Source organism: Stenella coeruleoalba, assembly GCF_951394435.1.
Source record: "Stenella coeruleoalba genome assembly, chromosome: 19".
NCBI lineage: Eukaryota > Metazoa > Chordata > Mammalia > Artiodactyla > Delphinidae > Stenella > Stenella coeruleoalba.
Genome location: NC_137165.1, coordinates 35,894,862 through 35,921,662, shown reverse-complemented (window position 1 = coordinate 35,921,662; position 26,801 = coordinate 35,894,862). Strand labels below are relative to the sequence as shown.

The 26,801-nt window shown below is 38.6% G+C and overlaps 1 protein-coding gene across 5 annotated transcripts in view; it reads left to right on the top strand.

Moving 5' to 3' along the window:
- Positions 1-26,801, top strand: part of AP2B1 (adaptor related protein complex 2 subunit beta 1) — a 122,632-nt gene that overhangs the window by 18,697 nt on the left and 77,134 nt on the right. For all 5 annotated transcript variants that reach the window (XM_079904150.1, XM_079904146.1, XM_079904149.1 and 2 more), the window contains 6 exons: positions 183-318; positions 2,244-2,489; positions 17,368-17,558; positions 19,814-20,035; positions 20,559-20,679; positions 20,812-20,907. In XM_079904150.1, the coding sequence (XP_079760276.1) occupies positions 183-318; positions 2,244-2,489; positions 17,368-17,558; positions 19,814-20,035; positions 20,559-20,679; positions 20,812-20,907 (1,012 nt within the window). The remainder of the gene's footprint in view (positions 1-182; positions 319-2,243; positions 2,490-17,367; positions 17,559-19,813; positions 20,036-20,558; positions 20,680-20,811; positions 20,908-26,801) is intronic.

Here is a 26,801-nt window from a genome sequence, read left to right as displayed (position 1 = left end):
TTTAGACATCTTCTTGGGACCATTATTATAAATTCTTTAGTAATTCATTTCTGTGGTAAGTATTATCACTAGTGGACATTTGTCCTCACATCAAATCACTTTTTAAATTAAGGCTGTTTCTTTGTGTTCTGTCCAACAGCCTGGCACCAACATCTGTTCGCTTTCCCTTCCTCTTTTCTCAGCTCTCTCTTTCCAGATGTAGTGAATTGTATGCAGACTGACAACCTGGAACTAAAGAAGCTCGTGTATCTCTACTTGATGAACTATGCCAAGAGTCAGCCAGACATGGCCATCATGGCTGTCAACAGCTTTGTGAAGGTAACTTTTTCCCAGGGGCTTAAGAACAGTCTCTTCTACCTCAGAAAACCTTTTCAGAAGTGTCTCTTGATATGGTTAGTGTCTGCATTGCAAATAAGCAACCTCTGTTCCAAAAGAGGGCCTCTAGAGAAGTATTGGCCATTGAGTAGGAATATTCATGATTTAAGCATTCTGTATGCCAGAGTTTGTCTTCCAGTTCAGACCATATGGTGAGCCTTCTGTCAGCTGGGCTTGGTGCATCCTTGCCAGGTGGGAGAAGAAAGCCAGGTGAAACCTCACTGTTTTATCTTCCAAGGCTGACAAAAGTTGGGCATATCATTGTAGTGTCAGTAACCTGGGGCTTTACCTATTTTATCTTTGCAGAAATTATGTTTATGGTTCAGACGTAGTGGAAACTACAGGAGCTACCTTTTAATTTTGTTTTATTGAATAGGTCTTACAATAGTTGATTAACTTTTTTGTTATTGTGGAAATTTTCAAACATATTCAGGTTGAGGGAATAGTATGATAAATTCCTAAATATCTACCTTGTAGTTTCAGTAGTTACCAACCTATGGCCAGTTTTGTTTAACGTAAACTCTCCATACATGCTTTCCTGACCCCCACCTCCTCTCCTACTGGATGATTTTAAAGCAAATCCCAAACATCTTAAGAATGAAAAAATCATTTAATCAGCTGATCATTATAGAAAGTCCTTAATATTATTGGATATCCAGTCAGAATTCTATCATTAGATTTGATGAACACAGTAATAAGGTTGTTCTTATTAGGGTTTTTGTTTTGTTTTGTTTACTTCTTTTTCCTCTGCCTGGAATTTAGTCTACATTAAAAGCAAAAATCAGACAGCATTTCTAAAATTAGCTTCTATTAAATTGTTTTGGAAAATAAACATGCTTTCTTCCTTCTCATGGAATTTTTGTTCATTTTCTGTGTTCAGCTACAATGTACAGGATCATTATAAGATTTCATTCTTTCTGTCTGGTGATTCATAGATGGATGATATCATTGGAAAGAATTTAGTTTACATTTTTTGGAAGTTAGCATGTGCATAGGTTTATAATGTTTAAAGAAATTTTTTAATATAGAACAATTTAAGGGGTGTTCCTTCTTGGTAAGTGTTCTACTTGTACTGTGTTTGGAGGCACTTGCTAGGAAAGGAGAATGTATGTTAATCAGGATTTCAGAGGGCCCTCTCTGCTGCTTCATGCAAGGAACTTATGTTGGGCCCAAACCAGCTTCTAGATTCTCCTTTGCTTTCTTGGCTGTAGGCCCCAGATATCCAGCCCTCTTTTCTCCCTGCTTAATATTTGTGGAGTGGGACATATCTTTCCAATTTCTGATTTTTTGTTGTTGTTGTTGGGTTTTTTTGTGGTACGCGGGCCTCTCACTGTTGTGGCCTCTCCTGTTGCGGAGCACAGGCTCCGGACGCGCAGGCTCAGCGCCCATGGCTCACGGGCCCAGCCGCTCCGCGGCATGTGGGATCTTCCCGGACCGGGGCACGAACCTGTGTCCCCTGCATTGGCAGGCAGACTCTCAACCACTGCGCCACCAGGGAAGCCCCAATTTCTGATTTTATCCTGTACCAGAATACAAGCCCAAAGCCCTTTTCTGCTTTTAGTGCAGGTCCAACAATGGCCATGGGGATGGTAACACCAGGTATCTAAGCTTCTGCCCAGCTCTGGAATGAATCCTATAGGGCATTTCTTCATTGTGTATGTAAAGTAGTTAAATGAATTCCTAGCCTAAACTCTTAAATAGGCAACTGTTGTACTTAGGAAAGGAATCGTATGGGAGATGTGGGTTCTGGTGTAGAATGAAACTGGAAGCCTACATTAATTAAATATTCTTTTGTTGCTTATATAAACCAGACTGTTTAGTTTTCTGGTTTATGTACACCTGTAGTTGTCAATGATTGTTTTTTATAGGACTGTGAAGATCCCAATCCTCTGATTCGGGCCTTGGCAGTCAGAACCATGGGGTGCATCCGGGTGGACAAGATTACAGAATATCTCTGTGAGCCCCTCCGCAAGTGCTTAAAGGATGAAGATCCCTATGTTCGGAAGACAGCAGCAGTCTGTGTGGCAAAACTCCATGACATCAATGCCCAAATGGTGGAAGATCAGGGATTTCTGGACTCTCTGCGGGATCTCATAGCAGATTCAAATCCAATGGTAATATGTTTCTGCGTTTATAAGAGAGCAGTATTTAAAATGGGTCCCTTTAAAAAGCATGTTTAAAATAAATTTTATCTTTGGGACATTGAGCCATAGGTTAGCTATGTGAAGCATGACTTCTTTGTGTCCCACAGATTGTCTGTCTCACACCCTACATGTTTCTGAGCTGAAAACCAAGTACTAAAATACAAGGGTGGTTTTTTTTTTTTTTAATTGAAGTGTAGTTGATTTACAATATTGTTAGTTTCACACGTACAGCAAAGTGATTCTGTTTTTTATATATACGTATTTTCAGACTATTTTCCATTATAGATTATTATAAGATATTGACTGTTGTCCCCGTGTTATACAGTAAATCCTGTTGCTTTTCTGTTTTATTTTTTAATTTTTCTAGGTTAATTTTTTTTTTTTTTTTTTTTGTGTGTGGTACGCGGGCCTCTCACTGTTGTGGCCTCTCCCGTTGCGGAGCACAGGCTCCAGACGCGCAGGCTCAGCGGCCATGGCTCATGGGCCCAGCCGTTCCGCGGCATGTGGGACCTTCCCGGACCGGGGCATGAACCTGTGTCCCCTGCATCGGCAGGCAAACTCTCAACCACTGCGCCATCTGGGAAGCCCAATATTTTTATTTTTTATTAAAAATTTTTTAAAATTGAAGTATAGTTGATTTACAGTATTGTGTTAGCACAGCGATTCATATATATATATATATATATATATACACACACACACACACACACACACACACATACATATATACACACACACACTTTTTCAGATTCTTTTTCCTTATAGGTTATTATAAAATATTGAGTATAGTTCTCTGTGCTATACAGTAGGTCCTTGTTGGTTATCTCTCTTATATGTAGTAGTGTGTATATGTTAATCCCAACCTCCTAATTTATCCCCCCCCTTTCCCCTTTGGTAACCATAGGTTTGTTTTCTATGTCTGTGAGTCTGTTTCTGTTTCGTATATAGATTCATTTGTATTATTTTTTAGATTCCACATGTAAGTGATATAATATTTGTCTTTCTCTGTCTGACTTACTTCACTTAGTATCATGTTCTCCGGGTCCATCCATGTTACTGCAAATGGCAATATTTTCTTCTTTTTTATGGCTAATATTCCATTGTGTGTGTGTATATATACACACACACCCTACATCTTTTTAAGCCATTCTTCTGTTGATGGGCATTTGGGTTGTTTCCATGTCTTTGTTTTTTAAAGATTAGACTTTTTTTTTAATTTAGTTTATGTATTTATTTGGTTGTGCTGGGTCTTAGTTGCGGCTCGCGGGCTCCTTAGGTGTGGCATGCGAACTCTTAGTTGCGGCATGCACGTGGGATCTAGTTCCCTGACCAGTGATCGAACCCGGGCCCCCTGCGTTGGGAGCATGGAGTCTTAACCACTGCGCCGCCAGGGAAGCCCCTGTTTCCATGTCTTGGCTTTAGTAAATAGTGCTGCTGTGAACATTGGGGTGCATGTATCTAAAATACAGGGGTCTTAAAGCAAACCTTTGTATAATACTTACCCCTGTGTTTGCTCAGAAACAAACCGGTTCTTTCATCATTTTCTTAAAGAAACTTTACCTTAAAGTTTTGAGACCTTTTATTTCTCCTATTGACATTTTTAATTTTGCCTATATAATGAAGGAGAGTAGGTCTCAAAGTGGTACATTGGCTCTGCTAGTAACTGAAGTTCATTTGAATTGAGTGATTGGTCATTAAGTATCATTACTGAGAAGATGGAGGAACTTAGCCACTTTCTCTCCTTTTTTTGCCTAAGGCATTCTTTATGTGGAGTTGAATAACACTGAGCTAATCAGTGGATAACCTCTGAATATTTCACTGTTGAACTTTTTGAAAGAGAGAGTTGGATTTGCTGTGAAATAGATGTGTCTCACTTGCAAATTACCTGCTCAGATCTCTGCTTTGATACTTCATTTGGTTCATCTTACTGTTTGGGTAACCTTGGCTTCTATTTATTATCTTTGAAACTTAGTATCAAGGTCAAAAAATGAAGTAAGCCACATTTTTGAAAAGATACTGTTGTTCTAATTACTATCAGCAATCTTTTAGCCACCTTCTAGGCATAGAAGTGATGTGGGTGTATATGCTTAAACTGTGACTTTACAGGGTATAATCACCACCATCATTAGAAGATTCAACCCTACGTTTTTCACTCAAGCAGCCCTGTGTGTCACCTTTTTTTTTTTTTTTTTTTTTGGTGCTGTACGCGGGCCTCTCACTGTTGTGGCCTCTCCCGTTGCGGAGCACAGGCTCCAGACGCGCAGGCGGACCGGGGCACGAACCCATGTCCCCTGCATCGGCAGGCGGACTCTCAACCACTGCGCCACCAGGGAAGCCCGTGTTACCTTTTTAAAAATTCCATAAAGAAACAAATTTATAAAGCAGTAGTATCTGTTTTTAGAATGTTTAGCTGGTACTAAGTTGTATCTTTGACATTGCTTTTGATTCACTTTGTTATTTTGAGCAAATATTCTTGAAATTTTCTACCTGAGGACAGATGAGAAGATTGAAAGTGTTTGGGCTTTGCTCTCCAAGTTTTGGACATCCAGATGAGCAGAGTATCATGTACCCTGTGGAAACTTTTAAAATATTCAGTGGGCCTATGAATGTGGAGTGGAGTGAGGTAAAAATGAGTTCTAGCTCATATAAGCAATTCCAGTTCAGGGAGAAAAAGGCATCTTTACACTAATGTAAATTTTTCAAAGCAGAACCTGTAAAATTAGATCCTCAGGGGTAAGGGACTAACTGAGGGTTTAGTAAAGGCTTTTTTTTTTTTTTTTTTGGTACCCCCGTAGCACTTAGAGATCTTTATCCAAATCAGTTGAGAGGATGGAACAATTCTGGAACAAGCCTAATTTGTCTGATTTATTCCAAGTTTTCACTGTAGTAGAAGGGTTGGCATTTGTCCAGTCCATAGTACTCAAGTAGTATATGTATGCCATTAATTTATTTATACTTATCAATATGGGAATTTTCAAACAATTCAAAATTAGAGTGACTAAATGAATAAATAAAATGAACTCAGTTACCATCACCAGATTCAATAATTATTAATATATGCCTGTTTTTTACCTGTTTTCTTCTTCCATCCCCTATCTATATATAGGTAATTTAAAGAGGCCACACATGAATGGGTCTCTATTTGAATTTTAAAGTATCATGGTATTATAGTAAACCATAATGCTTTTAATAATTCTTAACCTGTTTTTGTTCTTTTGGGTTTTTTTGCGCGGTACGCGGGCCTATCACTTTTGTGGTCTCTCCCGTTGCGGAGCACAGGCTCCGGATGCGCAGGCTCAGCGGCCATGGCTCACGGGCCCAGCCAGTCTGCGGCATGTGGGATCTTCCCGGACCCTGCGTCGGCAGGCAGACTCCCAACCACTGCGCCACCAGGGAAGCCCTCTTAACCTGTTTTTATACAACAAATCAGGAGGTGACTTGGGGAGATTTTCTTAAGTATTTTTTAGAAAACTTTTAGAGAAAATTTACGGTTACTTGGTAGGTTTGTGAGAAACTGTTTCAGGAATGCCTTATGTTTTATTGTGTCTTTATTACAGATTTTCCTAGGACAGGTGTCAGCATTAGAGATTAAATTGTTGGACCTACTCCCCTCTAACTAAATAGGAAATTTTTCTTATTCTTGTCAGACTTATTAGTAGCAAAACTTTTCCCTGATATTGTTTGACGTCTTGCTAGTAAGGTACCCGGGATACAGAATTTAAGGAGGCATTCATTCTCAGGTGCCCACTCTACCTGCACAAGCCTGAGAGTGGGATACCTCGATTGCCTCACTCTGTCGTGGCCTTATTTTACATACATTCAAATCATTTTTTGAGCTCTTCATTCTTGTTACTTAAGTGAAGAACTGAAAATCTTGGACTAAGAGATAACCAACACATATACCCACGTGCCTACTTTCATTCTTGAACCCATACTTTTTTGTTTATTTTTTGCGGTATGTGGGCCTCTCACTGTTGTGGCCTCTCCCATTGCGGAGCACAGGCTCCAGACGTGCAGGCTCAGCGGCCGCGGCTCACGGGCCCAGCCGCTCCGCTGCATGTGGGATCTTCCCGGACCGGGGCACGAACCCGCGTCCCCTGCATCGGCAGGCGGACTCTCAACCACTGCGCCACCAGGGAAGCCCATGAACCCATACTTTTCATCTCAACTGTATGTCCTGTTTTTTTGCCAGAAGTATTACAACTGTCTTTAGATCATTGATTTTCCTTTTATCAGTTGGGTCAAATGCTGCTGATAAGAAATGGATGAGTGCAAGAATGTCAAGTAAATTCCAACATCTAGTGGTAGGTATAAGGTGTAGTGACTCAAACATCTGAGAAGGTCCTGAGGCTAATGATGACCTTCCTAATGTCATTAAGAGAAGGGAAATTTAAATTTAAGTGCATTCTGTGTCAGGCACAGGGACAGATGCTTTTACTTACAGTGTTTTTTATAGTCCTCATATCTTCTCAACTAGAGGTTATTCTGAATTAGAAGTTATTCTAGGCCTTTCTCACCTTCTGAGATGGCCCACACTCTGTGGAGTGGGTTTCTCCTTAAATAAATACACTCCTTACCTAAAAAAAAAAAAAAGGTTATTCCGCGTTAGAGATCAAGCAGTGTATACTCGAAGAGGCTAAAGAATAATCCCAGGACTTCCCTGGTGGCGCAGTGGTTGAGAGTCCGCCTGCCGATGCAGGGGACACGGGTTCGTTCCCCGGTGCAGGAAGATCCCACATGCCGCGGAGCGGCTGGGCCCGTGAGCCATGGCCGCTGAGCCTGCGCGTCTGGAGCCTGTGCTCCGTAACGGGAGAGGCCGCAACAGTGAGAGGCCCGCGTACCGCAAAAAAAAAAAGAAAAAGAATAATCACAAAGTCATACAGCTAGTGGTAATGTAGCCAGAATTCTAACCTAGGTCTGAGTCCCAATAGCCATTACTGGTCACTGCCTTCATGAGTATATATACACAACATGTTTAGAACTGTTTCGTTTTCTCAAAATGGTTAAAATTTTGAACGGATAAAGGCATTAATTATCTGAGAAATGTTTTACTATGGAAATCCTCCAAATCCTCTTAATCTGATGATGGGTATGGGTCCTATTTTACTGTTCTTGAGGGGGAATTTTGTTCCACTTTTTCAGAAGTTGCTCCACATGGTGGCAGCACTGTACCAGCAAATATCAGAACCTCTTGCAAAAGGAATTAATGCTTCTAGGGTGTTCTGCCTTAGTAGTTTTCTCGTAGCTCACTTTAGAAGGGCATCCTAGATGTGAAAGCACCAGAACATCTGGAGAAATTACTTTGAAATTGGAGGGTAGCATGTTGACAAAAATCTGACTACTCTTGGGGTTATGTTGACCTTCAGGTTGATTCCTGGTAGTATGCGTTGCTACAAGTAATAGGACTTTATTATATTTTCATTTCGTGTCTTTTATGGGGGAATCTCACACACCTCATTTTCCTGCAGTTGTTTCTACCATTTTATACTTTAGTTAAAACTGACTTTCCATGAAATACTATTTGAAAGAGAAAAGATAGTTTGAAGTAAAAAAATTCTCACTGTTAAGTCCTAGGTTAACCTCCCTGAGTCTGTTTCCTCTTCTGTAGAGTGAGAGGTACCAACTTAGAGAGTCATTAGGAGTATTAATTGCACTGTTGCATAAAAAGCATCTGTGAAAGTGCCTGGCTTATGAGAGTTCATGAAATGATGGCTGCTGCTGCCATGATTATGAAGTAGACATTAGGCAAAGGTTAACATTATTGCTACAATATTAATTTAAAGGGTTCTGACCCCTTTGATAGCTATACAGGTTCATATGGTAAAATCTTTCTGAGGGAATTAAAGCTAAACTTATTTCCAGACACAGATTTATTAGTCCATTATTTTGAAAGTAAACGTATTCAGAATGAGGAAGCACTTTGGCACGAGAGGAAAATAGCTCCTATGATTTCTTCACAAATAATCAGAGTTTTGAGAATTCTGTCTCACTAAATTGACGTTTGCAAGAAAGATACACTTTTGGGTGATAGTGATAATTCTCTAGCTTTTGCCCATGCATTAGGATTTTCCCTCCTTACTGCGGTTTTCCTTTTCTCTCTTAGAGGCATTTTGAGGTATTCCAACTTCAGTTAATGTTTACACCAGAATCTGCCACTCCAGAGACTCTCTTGACAGCCCCACCACATGTACTTTGCTTTTTGTTTGTGAGCTCAGGTCTCCTAAATCCTTTGGCTCAGCGCCTTAGCCCCTTTGATCTTGTCTTCTAAGCCTTCTGAGTTCTACCATCACTCTGAGAACTGCCCCTGGGAATGCCCTTCTTCCATTGCTCTATCCTGTCTGCCAAAGCACAGACTACTGAATTAGTTAAACAAAACAAAACAAAAACAACCCCAGAAACATATTTTCGTTTGTTGAGGGTTTTTCTGCACAAGCAGCATGCTCTCAGAACTTGGCCCGGTATGGCCTTTAGCAACGGTTCTAGTTAAACTGCCAGCTTCTTTTAATATGAACTTATTTTGGAAAGCTGTTTTATGAAAAGTAACATTTTTTTTTCTCAGAAAAAGTATGTATTTTATCCATGTGCTAGCCAGCATGTAGAAGCCACGTGAGATTATGACAGTGGTTCTCAACTGGGGACGATTTTGCTTCCTGGGAGACAGTTGGCATTGTCAGGAAACACTTTTGGTTGTCACAACTGATGGGAAGGTTGCTACTGGCATCTAGTAGGTAGAGTTCAAGGATACTTTAAACATCCTGCAGTGCACAGGGAGCCCCCTACAACAACATGAAGGACTAATTTGTTTTAAAAACTTAAATAATGCCTGACATATAGTAAATGCTTAATAACTGACAGCTATTCTTGAGAAACAGATCTAACGTGACGTACTTTCTGATTATTGTAATTTCTAGTTAGACTTTAGAAGGTTTGTGGTGGTTTGCTGTCTGTCTGAGATGATAAATGTTGAAAAACTGAAGTCTCTCTAGATCACTTTGTAAATTTGAGAAGGATTTTTGTCAGAATATGTTTGTTGTCCTCGTGGGCAACGTTAAATCATTTATTAATGACCTCATTTAATTTAGTACTTCAATTATATGAATTCTGTTATCCCTAAATATATATCAATAAATAGGAGAATAGTTATAAAATTAAAATATTATATAGAAGCGAAATTAGAAATGCGTGATGCTCTTCATGCCCAGCGTCCATAAAGGAGTACCAGAGCTGGTAGAATTTTAGACATGTGTGAGAGTGTCAGTATGTGGTAGGCACTGGGTAAGAATGATGTAGGAGGTAACATGTTCACTCAGTCTGTGTCTGGATGCCCCAAGTAAGTAATGTTGTATTTGGTACTAAAAGATGAGTTGCTGGTAATTTCTGCAGGATCAGAGTGTTGAGTAAGTGGAATCATTGGAGGCTGCTCTGTTATAAGGGCAAGTGCCCATCTCAGTGCTTTTCGGTTTTTAAATTCTTGCAGAGGAAAGAAACAATTTTTGTTTTCCTTTATGATAAACTCTGTGGAGATCTTTTTATGTGTATTCTCACCTTAGGAATTTTAATCATCGGTTTTCATTTTATCAGTTATCACTAACTTACGTTTTTGGGTTTTTTTTAAATCTCATTTTGGGGGCGGGTTTTTAGATTTAGAGAAAAGTTGCAAAGACCATACAGAAAGTTCTCATATACCTATCTTCACACAGTTTTACTTAATGTTAACATCTTACATAACCATGGTACCTTTTGTCAAAACTAAGAAATTGGCATTGGTACATTACTATAAACTGAAGTACAGACTTTATTTCACCTGTTTCAACACAAATATCCTTTTGCTATTCCAGGATTCAATCCAGCATACCAAATTGCATTTAATCACTTCCTTTTATAAAGAGTTGACTCACTCTTCACGAAAGTATCTCAAAAACAGAAAAGTGCTTTGTAACTGTGAACTTTTTTTTTTTTCCACTCCAGTACTAACACATGAGGGTTAAAACTCAGGCTCTGAAACCAACCAGACTTGGATTTGTATCCTGGTCTGCCATTCTTAGCTTGGTGGTCTCCCTGAACATCTCAGTATCCTCGTCTACAAAATGGAGATTATAAACAGTGCCTCTATCATTGGAACGTTGTGAAAAATAAAAGAGGGCTTGCAAAGCACTTAATAGTGAACCTGGTATAGAGTAAGCCCTTAATAACAACAAAGGTTTCTTTATTGTATAGTGATCGTGGTGCTGGTTATTAGTGATTTTAGAAGGGTTAATATTTCAACGGAAAATTTATTTTTTAAAGGTATTTAATTCTTTTTTTAAATTAAGCTGTTTTTATTATTTTTTATAGTTTTATTTTATTTATTTTTCACTGTGTTGTGTCTTCGTTGCTGTGTGTGGGCTTTCTCTAGTTGCGGTGAGTGGGGGCTACTCTTCCTTGCGGTGTGAGGGTTTCTCATTGCATTGGCTTCTCTTGTTGCAGAGCACGGGGCTCTAGGCTCACGGGTTTCAGTAGTTATGGCATGCAGGCTCTAGAGCGTAGGCTCAGTAGTTGTGGCACACGGGCTTAGTTGCTCCACGGCATGTGGGACCTTCCCGGACCAGGGGTCAAACCCATGTCCCCTGCATTGGCAGGTGGATTCTTAACCGCTGTGTCACCAGGGAAGTCCCCAAAATATTTACTTCTTTTGTATACATTATTTAAAGCCAGGCATTATTTTTTAGGGTGATTCTGAGGGCAGCTTATCCACAAATGAAGTAAATCTATTTACAATATTACTTAACACATCATTACAGGATTACTTTTAAAAGATAATTGTTCAAGGATATGCCTAAAGCAGTTTTCGTAGGCAACTTCCTGAAAACTGGATCTGTTGTACATAGTAATTCAGTAGTGTACCGAAAGATCACGGCTTATTCATTTCTTAGTGTCCCTTTTAAAATGATCTCAAGGCTCTAATTTGGCAGGGGATTACTTACTCTCAAAAGGGAGATAATGGTGTGATAATAAATGTTTTGTTTTGTTCATGTTGCAGCATGCTTTTGTGTGATTTAGGGCTGGTGTGCCAAGTAACTCTTGGCTTCTTAGGAGTGCCTTTTGTCCATTTGTAGATATTTATTTGTAGTGTTTTAGCTTTGTGAATATTCGCATTTCATCAAAACACATCTTAAGCTACTTATGTAAGCCCCTTAAGTAAGTAATGAGTTTTATTGAGTCTAATTTTTAAATCTTACTTGTTACCAGATATTCAGACTTTCTTGCTGTAATGGGATGTGTTGACTCCACTAGGTAGATGTGTTCACTTAGCTTCCTCATTCTGGGAAAGAAGATGGGGAAAAAAACGGAACATTACAGAATGTCACATGTAGTCAGCATATTATTAGTTGGCAGTCTGGACAGTGTCTTGGATTAAAGCATGACTGTAAAATTAACTGGTACCGTATAGTCATTGTATTCTTTTTTTTTAAATAATGCATTTTAAAATTTTTATTTATTTATTTATATTGGCTGCGTTAGGTCTTCGTTGCTGCACGCAGGCTTTCTCTAGTTGCGGCGAGCGGGGGCTACTCTTCGTTGCGGTGCGTGGGCTTCTCATTGCAGTGGCTTCTCTTGTTGCGGAGCATGGGCTCTAGGCACGGGGACTTCAGCAGTTGTGGCATGTGGGCTCAGTAGTTGCGGTGCGTGGGCTTCAGTAGTTGCAGCACACGGGCTCAGTAGTTGTGGCTCGAGAGCTCTAGAGCACAGGCTCAGTAGCTGTGGCGCATGGGCTTAGTTGCTCTGCAGCATGTGGGATCTTCCCGGACCAGGGATCGAACCCGTGTCTCCTGCATTGGCAGGCGGATTCTTAACCACTGCGCCACCAGGGAAGTCCAGTCATTTTATTCTTAAGGAGATGATAATGACTGAAACATGCTTAGAATAAATGCCCTGTGCTTTAACGTGTTATTTGAGGCAACTCCATAAAGAAGAAAGTGAGATTCTGAACCGTTGCTGATTTTCAAGAGGATAAAAGTATGCAAATCACCTTTATTTTCCATTATAATAGTTTTGGTCAGTTATTCTACTGCGTTCAATTTATTCAGGTCTTCAGGGGCAGCAGCCAAAACGATTGTAAATTGAGTGGGAAAATTGAAGTGTTTGTTCAGAGTGTGTGACCTTGAAGGTCATTGCTAGAAATGAAAGTCTTCTAAATATAGTTAATAGGAGGAAGTCGCTATATTGGGAAGTGCTATCTTTCTTGGGTTCTGAGGCTATGAAAATGAGTGAAATTAGAGAGATCATTCAAAGGGACAGGGAAATGTGTGAGAGATTTCTCCTAAAGGAGCTTCTGTCTGTGATACTCTACTCCCAACGTATATCTAGATTTCCTTCTAGAGTTCTTTTTTTACAGGATCATTTTTATTTTAATCATACCCACCACTCCAGCTTGCTCCTTAAAAAAAAAAAAAAAATGAGGTCTGGGACTTCCCTGGTGGTCCAGTGGTTAAGACTCCACTTGCAGGGAAGAAGATCCCGCAAGCCGCAGGGCGCAGCCAAAAAAATAAAAATAAAAAAAGTAATGTCAAATTTATGTCCTCAGAATTGCTGCATATGAGACAGGGGTAGCTTATAAATCAGATTTTATAGCTGGATAGTAAATCTTGCCTCTTTGAAGTGCTGCTAGGATGTGATTATCTCTGAAATATATAAAGTAGGAGAATACATTTTTCTCCTTGTATAAATCTGCCTGGAAATAATGTTTTGATTATATTATTCTCCCCAGCTCCGATTATTCTTTCCCTTTCCCCCATTTGAAGTTCACAGCTCTTGGAACTTCTATAAATGCAGGCGGCAGAGTGATTAGCACTCAGACACTAGAATCAGATACAGGCCTTGAGTTTGTTTCTTTTCTTTTTTTTTTTTTTTTTTTTTTTTGCGGTACACGGGCCTTTCACTGTTGTGGCCTCTCCTGCTGCGGAGCACAGGCTCCAGACGCGCAGGCCCAGTGGCCATGGCTCAGGGATCCTCCCAGACCGGGGCACGAACCCGTGTCCCTGCATCGGCAGGTGGACTCCCAACCACTGCGCCACCCGGGAAGCCCCAGGCCTTGAGTTTGTATTCAAGCATTTTCCCTTTCCAGCTTTGTTGGCTAAGCAAGTCACTGAATTTCTCTAATCCTATTTATAAATTCATTTTTAAAGCCTATTTCCTTATCTGTAATAGGTGGATTTTGATAGCAACTACCTTAGAGTTGCTGGGAAGGTAAATGGCATAGTAAGTGTTCAGTAAGTTTTAGCTATTTAGCTATTATTGTCTTTTATCTCTTTGTCCAATTCTATTAGGCATAGTATAAAGTAAGTCAGAACACAAACTGCTTACGTTAAAAAAAAATCAGCAGACTCCAAGGGTCCACAGTGAACTGTCAAATTGAAGGGGAGTCTGTAGTTAGGGCAGAGAAAAATTTGTCTAATATTGAGTGTGATTTTACACACACACGTGCACGCATACTTCTGTATGTATGTATATGTTTGTGTTTAATATCTGTATCTGTAAAGTATACATATTATATTAGGTCTACAGGGGGTAGGGGTGGGATGGGGAGGAGGAATGTTTCATTGCAATCTTCCAAAGAACAGAATTTACCATAATTGGGAGGCAAGATGAATTTAAAAAAATTTTTTTTGATGCTATGGGATATGTTCCTTTGTAGCCTAGATGCCAGCTTTTTGTAACTCAACCAGTGTGCTGAGAAAACTCACTTAAATCCTATTTATAAATCCATTTTTAAAGCAAAACTTCCTTTAGAAACCTCTTTCTTTCTTGGGAACTCCAGTTTTTCCGAGATTATAATTAAAAGGCCATTGTTCTCTTCATGGCAGTGTTTCCTAAAAGAACTGCCAGTTTTCTAGGGGGGAAAATGTTATGCATGTTAGTCTTAGTTCAGATTCAAAGTGATGGTACAAGAGAAAGAGACATAACCTTTGTCTTAATACACTAGTAGACCAGGGCAGTTACTGCAAGAGTCAGATTTTTTCTTTTGATAATGAATTATTGTTTGGAGAAAACTCTCAGGGAAGAGGAAGTAAATCATGTTTCAATCCATTATTTTTTAAAGTTTATTTTTACAAACAGATAATATATGTACTACATTCTATACAAAATTCCAAAGAAACACAGAGACAGGTGAGTTGTCCTGTATACCCCAGCTACCCAGCTGCTGTCTTGAAGTCAGTCTTTGCCTGCTTGAGATTCGATGCTCATTTTGAGTTTCCATTAGAGTGAGAGAAGCATGGCTTACTGACCAGGAGAACTCTAAGCAGCTCTTTATGGGCCCACCTCAGTATATTTCTGAAAACTTAGCAGTATGAATGTGAAGATTAGGAGATGAAAGCGGAAAGGTAGAATAGAAGGAATTTTAGAGGAATAGCAGTAGAGTTTTGTTATTGGGGGTGTATCTCCTCTGGTCAGTCATTGGCTCAGTGACCATTTGGCAGTGATCTTTTTTCCCCATGCAGACTTTTCTAAACATAATCATATAATCTGATCTCTCTGGATCTTTTAATTAGATTTACTTTTCCCTGTTTCTTTTCTTGTTTTAATGTGATAGTAAGTGAAAATTGCCTGTTTTACCACCAGAACATATACTTCATTAGCTGCATTATATACGTGGTTTAATTTCCAGTTACCTGTGATGTTAGCAGAGGAATTCTAATTGTTCATTCTGTTCAACATTTCCTGTTAACAGACCTCATATTTAATTTTTTTTAACATTAAAAAAATTTGACTGGCAGAAATGGTAAGTTGTGACAGGACATTTGTTTTGGACAAACTGGTAACCAAGACTGGGCATGTGTTGGCAGCAAGAGAGGAAAACAGGCATTTGTTCTTCCAGTGTGACATTTTGATCCTTTATCCTGTAATCCAGTGTATTAATTGTATTATACAGGGGAAACACAGTACCTTTTCCCTGCATGTAAAGCACTGAGATGATGGAGATTATTGTTTCACTTTTCATGCTTTTTAATTTTTACTAAAGGCCATGCTTGATGGTGTGGTTGGCAAAGAAAAATTAAGTCAGGAAAGAACCTCATGCATGCTATCATGTGATAGGTGAACTAGATAATCCTTCTCGATTTGTCTTAATAACAATAGAATATTATATCCATAATCATACTTACCAAGTGAACCTTTGATTTTTTTTCATCTTGGAATTTTTTGTCCTGATCACTAAGTTATAACTGAAGGCGATTCCATTTGTGGCATCATTATCTTAGTTAATGGATACTGTCATGAATGTATTATTTGATTTAAAAAACCATATTCTCTAGAATTTATCTTCTAGGTAAAATCATATACTGGGATAATCTGTGGAGTACCCAAGTGATATGGATATTAAAATCAATAGCTAAACTGTAACCGTTATGTTTCTTCTCTTGCTAGCAAAAGGATAATCATACAGCTCTTAGTTTCTCAAGCTTTTAACAGGGACTTCAGTCAGAACTAAAAATGAGTTGACATTTCTGAGAATCTTTTCAATATACATAATTAATGAAGCTGCTACCTATTGCATCTCTTTATGCTTACAGAATATTTATATATAGCCTTACTGTGCTAATATTTAGCGACAGCTGAGAGCCTCACTGCAAAATGTGGTTTTAAATTCATTTGTACAGAGCTATAGTTTTTTGTCTATTTTGTTTATTTTTGGGTGTCTTTATAATCTTAAAATTACTTTAAACATTCATTGGTTGTAGATTTCTTAGTTAAATTAGACATAATCTGTAATTTTGATAAAGTGTCCACTTTTTTTTCTTGCAGCTAGTATGGATTTCTGGGTCTGTAAGTCAGGATACAAGTGTACTTTCTTATATTTGGTAGCAATTTTTCATTTATCATACTGCCTGAGTTAAGGATACATTTGAGATACTATATTTCATTGATTCTAAGATGCATTATTATTTCCTGTATTACGTAGAAAGAAAAATACCTCCTATTAAACTGACATGCTGTTGATTAGTAAATATATCCCAACTTCAGAGATGTTAATATGAAAAACTGTGCAACTTAGTCTTGATGAATTATGGTAATATTGCCACCTTAACTTTGTATAAGGCTTTGTAGAAAGCACTTATACATAAGTCATCTGATTTTATCCTCAAACTAAAGCTAATCTGTGAGGTGGATTAAATTATCCCATTTTCAGATGAGGAAATTGAATTTCACGGAGATTATGTGCTTTCCCAACATCATGTTACAGTGAACTATGGTTTCAAGGTCACATTTTCTTACTCTGAGACTTAAGGTGTGATTGACACCTGAAGTATCATCTCCCCACCCCCCAGTACATGCACACCCATACACCTATAAAATTGTTTGGCCTACATTTTTCTTTCCATTGCCTAATGTACATGTTTCATATTTAAACTTCACTGTTTTGTGTTTTTTGTTTTGTTCTGCCTGCAAGGCATGTGGGATCTTAGTTCTCCAACCAGGGATCGAGCCAACGCCCCCCTGCAGTGGAAGCACGAGTCTTAACCACTGGACCACCAGGGAAGTCCCTGACCTTCACTTCTTTTACAGCTGTTCATGTGTCTTAATTCTACTGATAGTGTTGACTACTATTAAAATTATTATTGTTTTAATAGTAAGTCATGAGGGACTATCTGCTAATATGTGAATTGTTTTAATTCTGTGTTGCCTGACCATGAGGAAGCTATATATGCCATCATTGGTGGTTTATTATACGTTTTGAAAGCAGTATATCTCTTTCTAGCTGACTGCGTAAAATGTTCAGGAACGGTTATGGGTTGAGATCTGTGAAGTGATCCAGAGAAATAGTTGTACTGTTCTTGACAAATCAAGGTCATATCTGCTTCTTTCCCAGGTGGTGGCTAATGCTGTAGCAGCATTATCTGAAATCAGTGAATCTCACCCAAACAGCAACTTACTCGATCTGAATCCACAGAACATTAATAAGCTACTGACAGCCCTGAATGAGTGCACCGAATGGGGCCAGATTTTCATCCTGGACTGCCTGTCTAATTACAACCCTAAAGATGACCGGGAGGCTCAGAGGTCAGTCTGTTTTTCTGGATAGTATCTAGGAGTCTTGCCTGGTTCAGTAATTTCTAGTAAGTCTGTATTAGAATAAGGGTCTGTTACATTGAGAAAATCAGTGGCTTATGGGATATATATTGCTATCCTGTGGTATTTTCTCAATGTATTTAGGAACATTTTAGGTGGTAGAGTAAACCATGCAAAAAATAGCTCTTCCTAAGAGGAGATGTGTATTTTTCATTTCTTCTTTGAACAGTATAGTTACAACCCTCTGAAAAACTCTCCCTCATAATGGTCTCACATCTCCCATACAGCAATTCCTAGCCATTTGGCAAAGGTTTTTTGAGCGTCTCTCACTGTAGTAACAAAATTTTCGTTCTTTTAGATACATAGTAAGTGGCTTGATACTAGTTATTGAGCTGCCTTATACCTATAATTAGTACTAGAGAAACTGTGTTGGAGCCAGCAAAATGTATGATGTCTTCCGTTAGATATAGGAATCACATCAGTCTGAATTTGGAGAAGATTTTGGAAGGCACACCTGGATTGTTCTGCTCAGCTCTCTACCACTTTAATGTTGCAGATTTTCTTTGACTATCAGATACTGACTACTAAATTTCACATACACATACATACATTTTAGTTTACAGAATTGGAGGTATCATCAGTTTTTATTGAGCATTTTGTGTATATAGGCACTGTACTAGGCAAAATAATTCTGAAGAATTGTTGGCTCTTCATTTTATTTTATTTATTTATTTATTTATTTTTTGTGGTACGTGGGCCTCTCATCACTGTGGCCTCTCCCGTTGCGGAGCACAGGCTCCGGACGCGCAGGCTCAGCGGCCATGGCTCACGGACCCAGCCGCTCTGCGGCATGTGGGATCTTCCCGGACCGGGGCACAAACCCGTGTCCCCTGCATCGGTAGGCAGACTCTCAACCACTGCGCCACCAGGGAAGCCCTGCCACTTCATTTTAATTATGGTAGATAGAAACCTTCCTTGCCCGGCTAAAGCTCGAGCTACTATAATGTAAGTGCTCTTCACTCGTCTGGGAAATTGTTCCCTCTGGATTTAACCAAAGCTCACCCTGATAGTTTCTTTCCATCGCTGAAAGTACAAATATCTTCTGGAAAGAACTTTACCTACAATTTTATTTTCTCTTGGTCATTGACATCTCACACTTACTCATTCACTCAGCAAGTATTTATTGAGCCCATGCTGTATGCCAGGTATTGTTCTAGGCTCTGAGGATATAGCAGTGGACAGACAAAAATCATAGCTCTTTTGGAACACTTATTCTGAGGGATAGGGCAGAAGTATATATAATATGTATACGTAATACAGCATATAATAGGTCAGATGATGATAAGTGCTAACAAGAAAGATAAAGTAAGGAAGAGATCTAACAAATATGCTGGGTGATCAGGAAAGGTCTCCCTGAGAAAGTAGCATTTGTATAAATACCTAAAGGAGGTCAGGGAGTCAGCCAAGTAGATACAGGAGGAAGGGAGAGAAACACAGCTTACTTACCTTGTGTCCTTAACTGAGTCAGCTAGCCACTCACGTTGCCTAAGAGCTATCAAAATTAGGTTAATTTCTGAAGAACCCTCAATGGATAACTAAATATTCTATATTTTATGAGACATTTAAGTGTAGGTGGCAGGACTAGGAGAAGGGGATGAGGTTGAGAGAGTATTGCAGTGGTATTGTGTTATTAAAAACAAACAAACAAACACCCTTCCCGAGATTCCCTATTATGCTGAATACAAGAGGTTGGGTGGTTTTCCCTGTCAGCCCATCTCCTTCTGCATCTTACAGTGAAACTTCAGCCACAGTTGGTTGATATCTCTCACTATGAAATAACTCTCAGAATGCTTAATTTGACTTCCTATAGGCTGAGGAGAAATGGGCTGTGAGGCAGGGAGCCCTTACATAATATGGGGAGACAGAGAGGACTATAAAATAGGAAGGTAAATGGTGTGAGCTTCAGGTGTTTTGGGTATTGGCTAGTTCCCTTCCAGTTTGAACATCCCTTATTGCTGGTTTCCTAAAGTCTTCTGATATCCCTGCTCTGTTTGTAGTTTGCTGGGATTGAGGCGTCTGCAGTGTTAGATCCCAAATTTACCTATGTATGGAGTTTTGACTTTTCTAACTGATTTTCTAATTTCTTTATACCTGGGCCATGGGAACCTCTGACAACATTACCTTATAGATTGGATTGAGCAAAGAAATTATAATTTAAGGTACTAATTTTCATTCTCTGTCCTCAGTATCTGTGAGCGGGTAACTCCTCGGCTATCTCATGCCAACTCAGCAGTGGTGCTTTCAGCAGTAAAAGTCCTAATGAAATTTCTAGAGTTGTTACCCAAGGACTCTGACTACTACAATATGCTGCTGAAGAAGTTGGCCCCTCCACTTGTCACTTTGCTGTCTGGGGAGCCAGAGGTGCAGTACGTCGCCCTGAGGAACATCAACTTAATCGTCCAGAAAAGGTTGGGAAAAAATGAATTGGTGATTAAAGTGTTTGTAATTTTGAATTAAACGTAATAACATTATTAAAGAGGACTGTGTTAAAACTCTGTTTAATGTATGGAAATGAAAATACTGTATGGTAGAGCAACTTGCCCAGGGTCAGGAGGCTAACAGTTGATTTTAGAGTATTCCTACAATGAATGCCTGGTGTTGCTCTACAGTTTAGTTCCTTTTCTGAAGGAACTCTTAGTTGTATGATAGCTAATGTGTGCTTAATATGGTTCAGGCTGTAATTTAGATCAGGTTGTTGTTCTTCCAGTGATTCTTCTTGGCAATATATATTTTACTCCTTAAAAAGGATAAAAATAGTCTGCCAGATGGATCTGGTTAGAGGGGTGTAGAGGAAGTTTGTGAGTTTTTTTCCCCTGGAGTGGAGTGTGTGAATGGAGAGCAGAGAAGCACAGGTTAGGTATTAATGCAGACTCAGAAGGGTATAACAATATATGCCTCACCTTACTTATCTTGTGTTTCTGTGTACCACAGGCCTGAAATCTTGAAGCAGGAGATCAAAGTTTTCTTTGTGAAGTACAACGATCCCATCTATGTGAAACTAGAGAAATTGGACATCATGATTCGTTTGGCATCCCAAGCCAACATTGCTCAGGTCAGACTTAAAGTAGATTCAAGTTAAGATCTAATAACTTAGATCTTAAGATCTGGCCTTCAGAAAAATCTAGGCCATGAAATTGCTGTTGGAGAATCCTTAATGATTGTTCACTTCATGGATTTTTAACAGGTTTTGGCAGAACTGAAGGAATATGCCACAGAGGTGGATGTCGACTTTGTGCGCAAAGCTGTGCGGGCCATTGGACGGTGTGCCATCAAGGTGGAGGCAAGTGTCCCGTGGTAGTTGTGATCACGTTGTGGGACTCTGGGTATTCTCTTCACCTCTTTCCTTACATTTTTAAGTTTATCAAAATAATAAAGCACATTGTTAAAATATTAAAGAATTTTTAATGAAAAACAGCTGTCCCTGGTCCGTCTCTTTCCCGAGGGAATCATGTTTAACTCTGTTCCTAGTTTTAGTTATTTTGATTACTTCCATATCTCTAATATCCTTATGCTACTATTTATTGATTTACCAATTGTAGACATCGCTTATTAACTTTCCGCTATGAGAGAAGCAACTTGGTTCATATACTCCATCACTTCTACTTCTACCGTTCTGTATAGATCCCCTGTATAGTTATATCATGAGGTTTTTGTTCCTGTATTATCTTTGTAAATTGAGATAATATACCTTTGTTTCTTGTTCTATCAACTAGAGTCTTGCAAAGCTTGCTGTGCGTATTATGCCTGTAAATATGTAGAGCCTACACAATCAAATGATTGCGTTTTCTTTCTTATAAAGGCTTTTGTTTTTTCTGTAGTTTATAATGGCCTTTTTTTAAAAAATTTCATTGTGCCTTCATTGCACTCCTATCTTCTTCCAGCTTTTCAAGCATAATATCAAATTAATAAAACTTTTCTTTTGTTCTAGACCCTTCTCTCTTCCAGTCCTCTGTCCTTCCAGTCCTTACTCCAGTCTGAGTGGTTGCTTTCTTGTCTTCTGCACAGCCGTCTTTCCATACAGCCTCCCTTCATTGCTGTTTCTTGTTATGGGTACTTTTTCATAGCATTCCTTTTTTTGTGGTTGCAATAGTTTCTTAAATCTCTTGTGATGTGAGTTACAGTTTTTGGTTTTGTTTCTGCAGTTTGAATTTGACTATCTGGAGCATTTTATGGTGATGGTTGCATGTTTATATATGATTTTTTAATTGAAGTGTATACCATACTTACAGTAAATTGCTGCCTATTTATATTAAAAATGAGATGACAGAAAAGTTGTCAGGACTTCTGTGCACATAGGCAGGACTGTTGACTAGCAGGTTTCTGCTTTAGGGCAGGGAGTTGATCTTTACTTGGAAGTCCTCTTGAAGAGCTTCTCTGTGGTCTTAGAGGGCAGATTGGTTCTAGCTTGGTTGCAGCCTTACAGTAGGTATTAAGGGCTACAACTTACAATGCACTGCTTCATCAGTTACCAAGCCTCTATTGTTTTTCCTCATTCAGAAATTTGTTGCAATTAATGATGGCTTCTGTTCACAAAGATATTGTGGATTCAGAGCTCCATATTTGTTCTTACTACTTGACTATGTGCAATTCTGCTTTTTTTTTCTTTTGACATTTTATTTAATTATTTATTTATTGGCTGCGTTGGGTCTTCATTGCTGCGCATGGGCTTTCTCTAGTCGCGGTGAGTGGGGGCTACTCTTCGTTGAGGTGCATGGGGGCTTCTCATTTCGGTGGCTTCTCTTGTGGCAGAGCACGGGCTCTAGGCGCACGAGCCTCAGTAGTTGCAGCACGCAGCCTCAGTAGTTGTGGCTTGTGGGCTCTAGAGCACAGGCTCAGTAGTTGTGGTGCACAGGCTTATTTGCTTCACCGTATGTGGGATCTTCCTGGACCAGGGCTCCAACCCGTGTCCCCTGCATTGGCAGGCGGATTCTTAACCCCTGCACCACCAGGGAAGTTCCTACAGTTCTACTTTGAGTCAGATTGGACCATATGATTTCACAAGGATAGTTACTAAAATAATTTGTACAGTATGACCAGTGCTTCACAGGAACAGAAGGAAACAGATGCTGTTTCAGAGAAGTGTCTCTGAAAGCCAAATTCCTAATTGGCCTTCCTTGTTTTTATTTACTGAATGCTGCTTCATATAGTTACCACTGATAAATCATTTAGTAGACTAGTTGTTATAGCAAGAAGTCAATCCTGGTTTCTACTTCTGGTTCTGCCAGCTCAGTTGCTTCACATACTTAATATATACTTCTGCTTCTCCATTTGAGAAATGGGAAAATCTGTTTATTGGATCTTGATGTGTTACATCTTTTTTTTAACTACCACACTTCTTAACTTACCACCACTACTTAACTTTTTTCTTTTTCTTTTCTCATTGTGGAATAGCCACCTGCTTATGGTATTAATGCAGACAATTTTCAGAGCTATTTTGGTAGCAGAAGAGTCATTTTGTGCTTTTCACTGCCAGAATGTCATTGTCTTACTAACCTCTCTGACAGTGCTCTTGCAAAGAGTCTCATTCCAAAGTTAAAGAGATTTTTTCTATCCCTGGAATTACTAGAAAGTGTTCTCAAAGCATCTAGATTCCTAGCGGCTGTTAGTACCGTCTGTTGTGACTAACTGGAAAAGTTATCCATCATCTTCTGGAAGAGATGAACTGGTGGCTCTCACTTCTTCCTTTGATTCAGGGTGCCCTGGTGGGAATATGAGTGTGTGAGGAATGAACTTCCTTTGGAAGCTTAAGATCAGCCTTCAAGAATCCTGCCTTTTAGATAGTGTTCTCTTATCTCCAGTTACCTGGATTTGCCTAAGAACTTTTCTTAGAACTGGTTAAATCATGAAAATTATTAGTTGGAAAGAGTTGCCTAGTCCAGACACAGTTGTTGGGGCAGGAGAGGCAGTGATTGCCTGTTTTTAACTAACGTATCCATGGGACAAGGGCAAGAACCAGTGAGGGAATTGTAATAGCCTTTCTCTGTAGCTTCCAGACTGAGCTGCTGCTTTTCTCTCAGGGCATCTGACCCTTTTTTAATGTGTAGTTGGTTTCAAAGATATTACAGATGAGAAAAAAAGAATTTTAGTGTAGTGCTTAGCTAAGGTAACAGGGCCTATTGTAAAATTTGGGTGTTAAGAGTTGGAGTTGTTTTTTATCATGACTGTAAGTACAGGTGTTTCCTTGTTGCTTTAAGTATCCTGAGGTGAAAAAAATGTATAATTTTATCATATTAAGTTGGTTAGGTTAAAGATTAAGCATAAGCCATTGAGTCAATAAATAACACTGAAAAAGCAATTTCATAGTACTGTTTTTTCAGTAACTTTTGCCTATTCTTCTTTGTTTGGTTGTTTTTTTTAATAGATTTTACTCTCCACCCCACCTCCAGCTTTATTGAGGTATGATTGACAGATTTAAAGCTGTATATATTACAGTGTATACCTGTTTCTTTAAGGAGGAAATAAACCCCTGCCCTCCTTTTCTTACAAATAAAATGATTTTGTTTGCGAGACTTATTTATATGTTTGGTTTTGTTTGAGAGAGATTAAGTCACTAAGTTAAGGTATTCCTCACTTCCCACTCTTCTGTTCTTTGGTGTTTACCATTTCTCATTTTTGTAGCTCGAGATAAGGTACTGACTTACGTCTTATGCAAACAAAAAGCATATGTATTTACTACATAAAATTATTAAAAAAGACAAGTTAAAAGTAGAACACTCTGCTTTCTCCTACCCCTGTTCTACCCTTCCAGAGATGATGTGGACATGATTTTAAGTCTTTGTTTACATAGTCCTCCATAAACAGGTGTGTTTTTTACAAAAACGAGATCATTCTACAAATGCTATTATGTTTTGTAGTCTGCTTTTTTTGCTTATTATACATGGACATTTTCCCATGTTACTGATAATATTTTACATCATTTTTAGTGGTTTGTAGACATACTGTGTGATTGCTTCATAATTATTTAGCCTTTCCCTTCCTGTATGGACCTTAAAGTTGTTTCTGCTCTTTTTCCAAATAATGGTTATAAGGAGGATCCTTGTAGCTAAATCTTTGATCTCTAGTTGAGGTGACATTTTTTTCATTACGCTTAGCCATTTGGAATTGCTTTTTCATGGCATGTGTATCTTTTTTCAATGTGTTATCTTTTCCACATTGATTTTTTAAAGTTTTTTATAATTAATTAAAGGTATTAATTCATTTAATACCCCTTCATTTCATTAATAGTTATTTTCCCAATTATTTTCCTTTTGATTTCATTTGACTTCTTGATGCATAGGAGTTTGCATTTCCTTATGTAGTGAGTTCTATCCATTTTCTCTCAATGGTACCTTTTTTTTAAAAAATAATAAATTTATTTATTTATTTATTTGGGGCTGCATTGGGTCTTCGTTGCTATGTGTGGGCCTTCTCTAGTTGCGGAGAGTGGGGGCTACTCTTCGTCGCAGTGCGCGGGCTTCTCCTTGCGGTGCCTTCTCTTGTTGCAGAACATAGGCTCTAGGTGCTTGGGCTTCAGTAGTTGGGGCGTGCAGGCTCAGTAGTTTTGGCTCGCGGGCTCTAGAGCGCAGGCTCAGTAGTTGTGGTCACGGGCTTAGTTGCTCTGTGGCATGTGGGATCTTCCTGGACCAGGGCTCGAACCCGTGTCCCCTGCATTGGCAGGTGGATTCTTAACCACTGAGCCATCAGGGAAGTCCCTCTCCCAATGATATCTTTAGTGGACCACCTAGAAAATTGTGCTTCACTTCAAAGTTATATAAAATTCACTTTTATTTTCTACTTTAATGGCAATGGTTTGGTTAAAGATAAGAGTGTGGAGATCAAACACCAGAACAATTCATCCTTTCCTTACTGTTATGAAATGTTGCCTTTATCATATACTAAATTTTATATGTCTGTATGCCCTTCTCTGTTTCTGGACTTACTTTGTGTATACAATGATTGGATATTTACTTTTGTTCCTCTGCCATACTGCTTTAATGGTGTTTTTAAAATTTAATCAAAAGCAATATAGGTGAGATGACAATTTGCTTGAAAATTACTATCCTAGACTTAATTGTTTTTGAATATTGATGAATCATGGGAGATGGCCTTTTGTTTATCTTTATTATAATAATGAAACTAAGGGTTCAGTAAATGTTAGCTTTCTATCAAGCCTTAATGCTGAGTACTTTATTTGTACTATCTAATTTGATAATTTAACCCTTACATGCTTTATAATTTATCATAACTTTTATATTTAAAATTTCCCAACTGTTTTGCTGTTGTAATAACAGCACAGGAAATAACTAGTTGAAAATGAATAAAATAGAATTCAAAAATGGGAAAACTACAATAATAAAAGAGAACAGAATCGTCATATATATGACCTCATATAAATAACCTCAAGATGCAATTTTGTTTTCGTTATATTGCTTGGAATGGTTTAAATTATAGTACCTTTAAAAGATTTTATTACAGAAATTTTTAGGTATACACTGAGGTAAAATTGATTAATGAGCTCTCATATACCCACCATCCATCTTGAACAAATATCAACACATTGCTGTTCCCATTTGATCTTCTCCCTCTCCCTCCCCCTTCAAGGGAGTGGGTTACTGTTATATTTTAATGCAGATCTCAGATATGATCTTATTAGAGTAGTCCAATGTGTATATCTAATAGATAAGGTCCTCTAAAAAAAAATTGTCATGATATCGTTACCGCACTCAACAAACAGTAACTCTTAATCTCATTAAATACCTAGTCCATGTTCAGTTTTCCCTAATCGTGTCTAAATATCTTCTTACAGTTGCCGTGTTCAAATCAAAATCTAAACAAGAGCTAGCTATACATTGCATTTGGTTAATATGTCTCTTAAGTCTTTACTTATTTATTTGGGTGCCATTTATTGAAAGGACTAGCTCATTAGGCTTGTAGAATTTTGCAGAATCTAGATTTGGCTGATAGTATTTTAGTGATGTTGTTTATCTCATTCCTTCATCCCCTTTAGAAAATTAAATCTAGAGGCTTGGTAATATTCATATTCAGTGTTTTTGGCAAGAATACCTCTTAGATGCTGCTGTGAATTTCCTGTTGCATCTTATCAGGAGGCATATAATGGAATGACCCATCATAATACATTGTAATATATGATAAATCAGTCCTTGGTTTTTAGGATCTCTCTTCTGGAACCCTTTT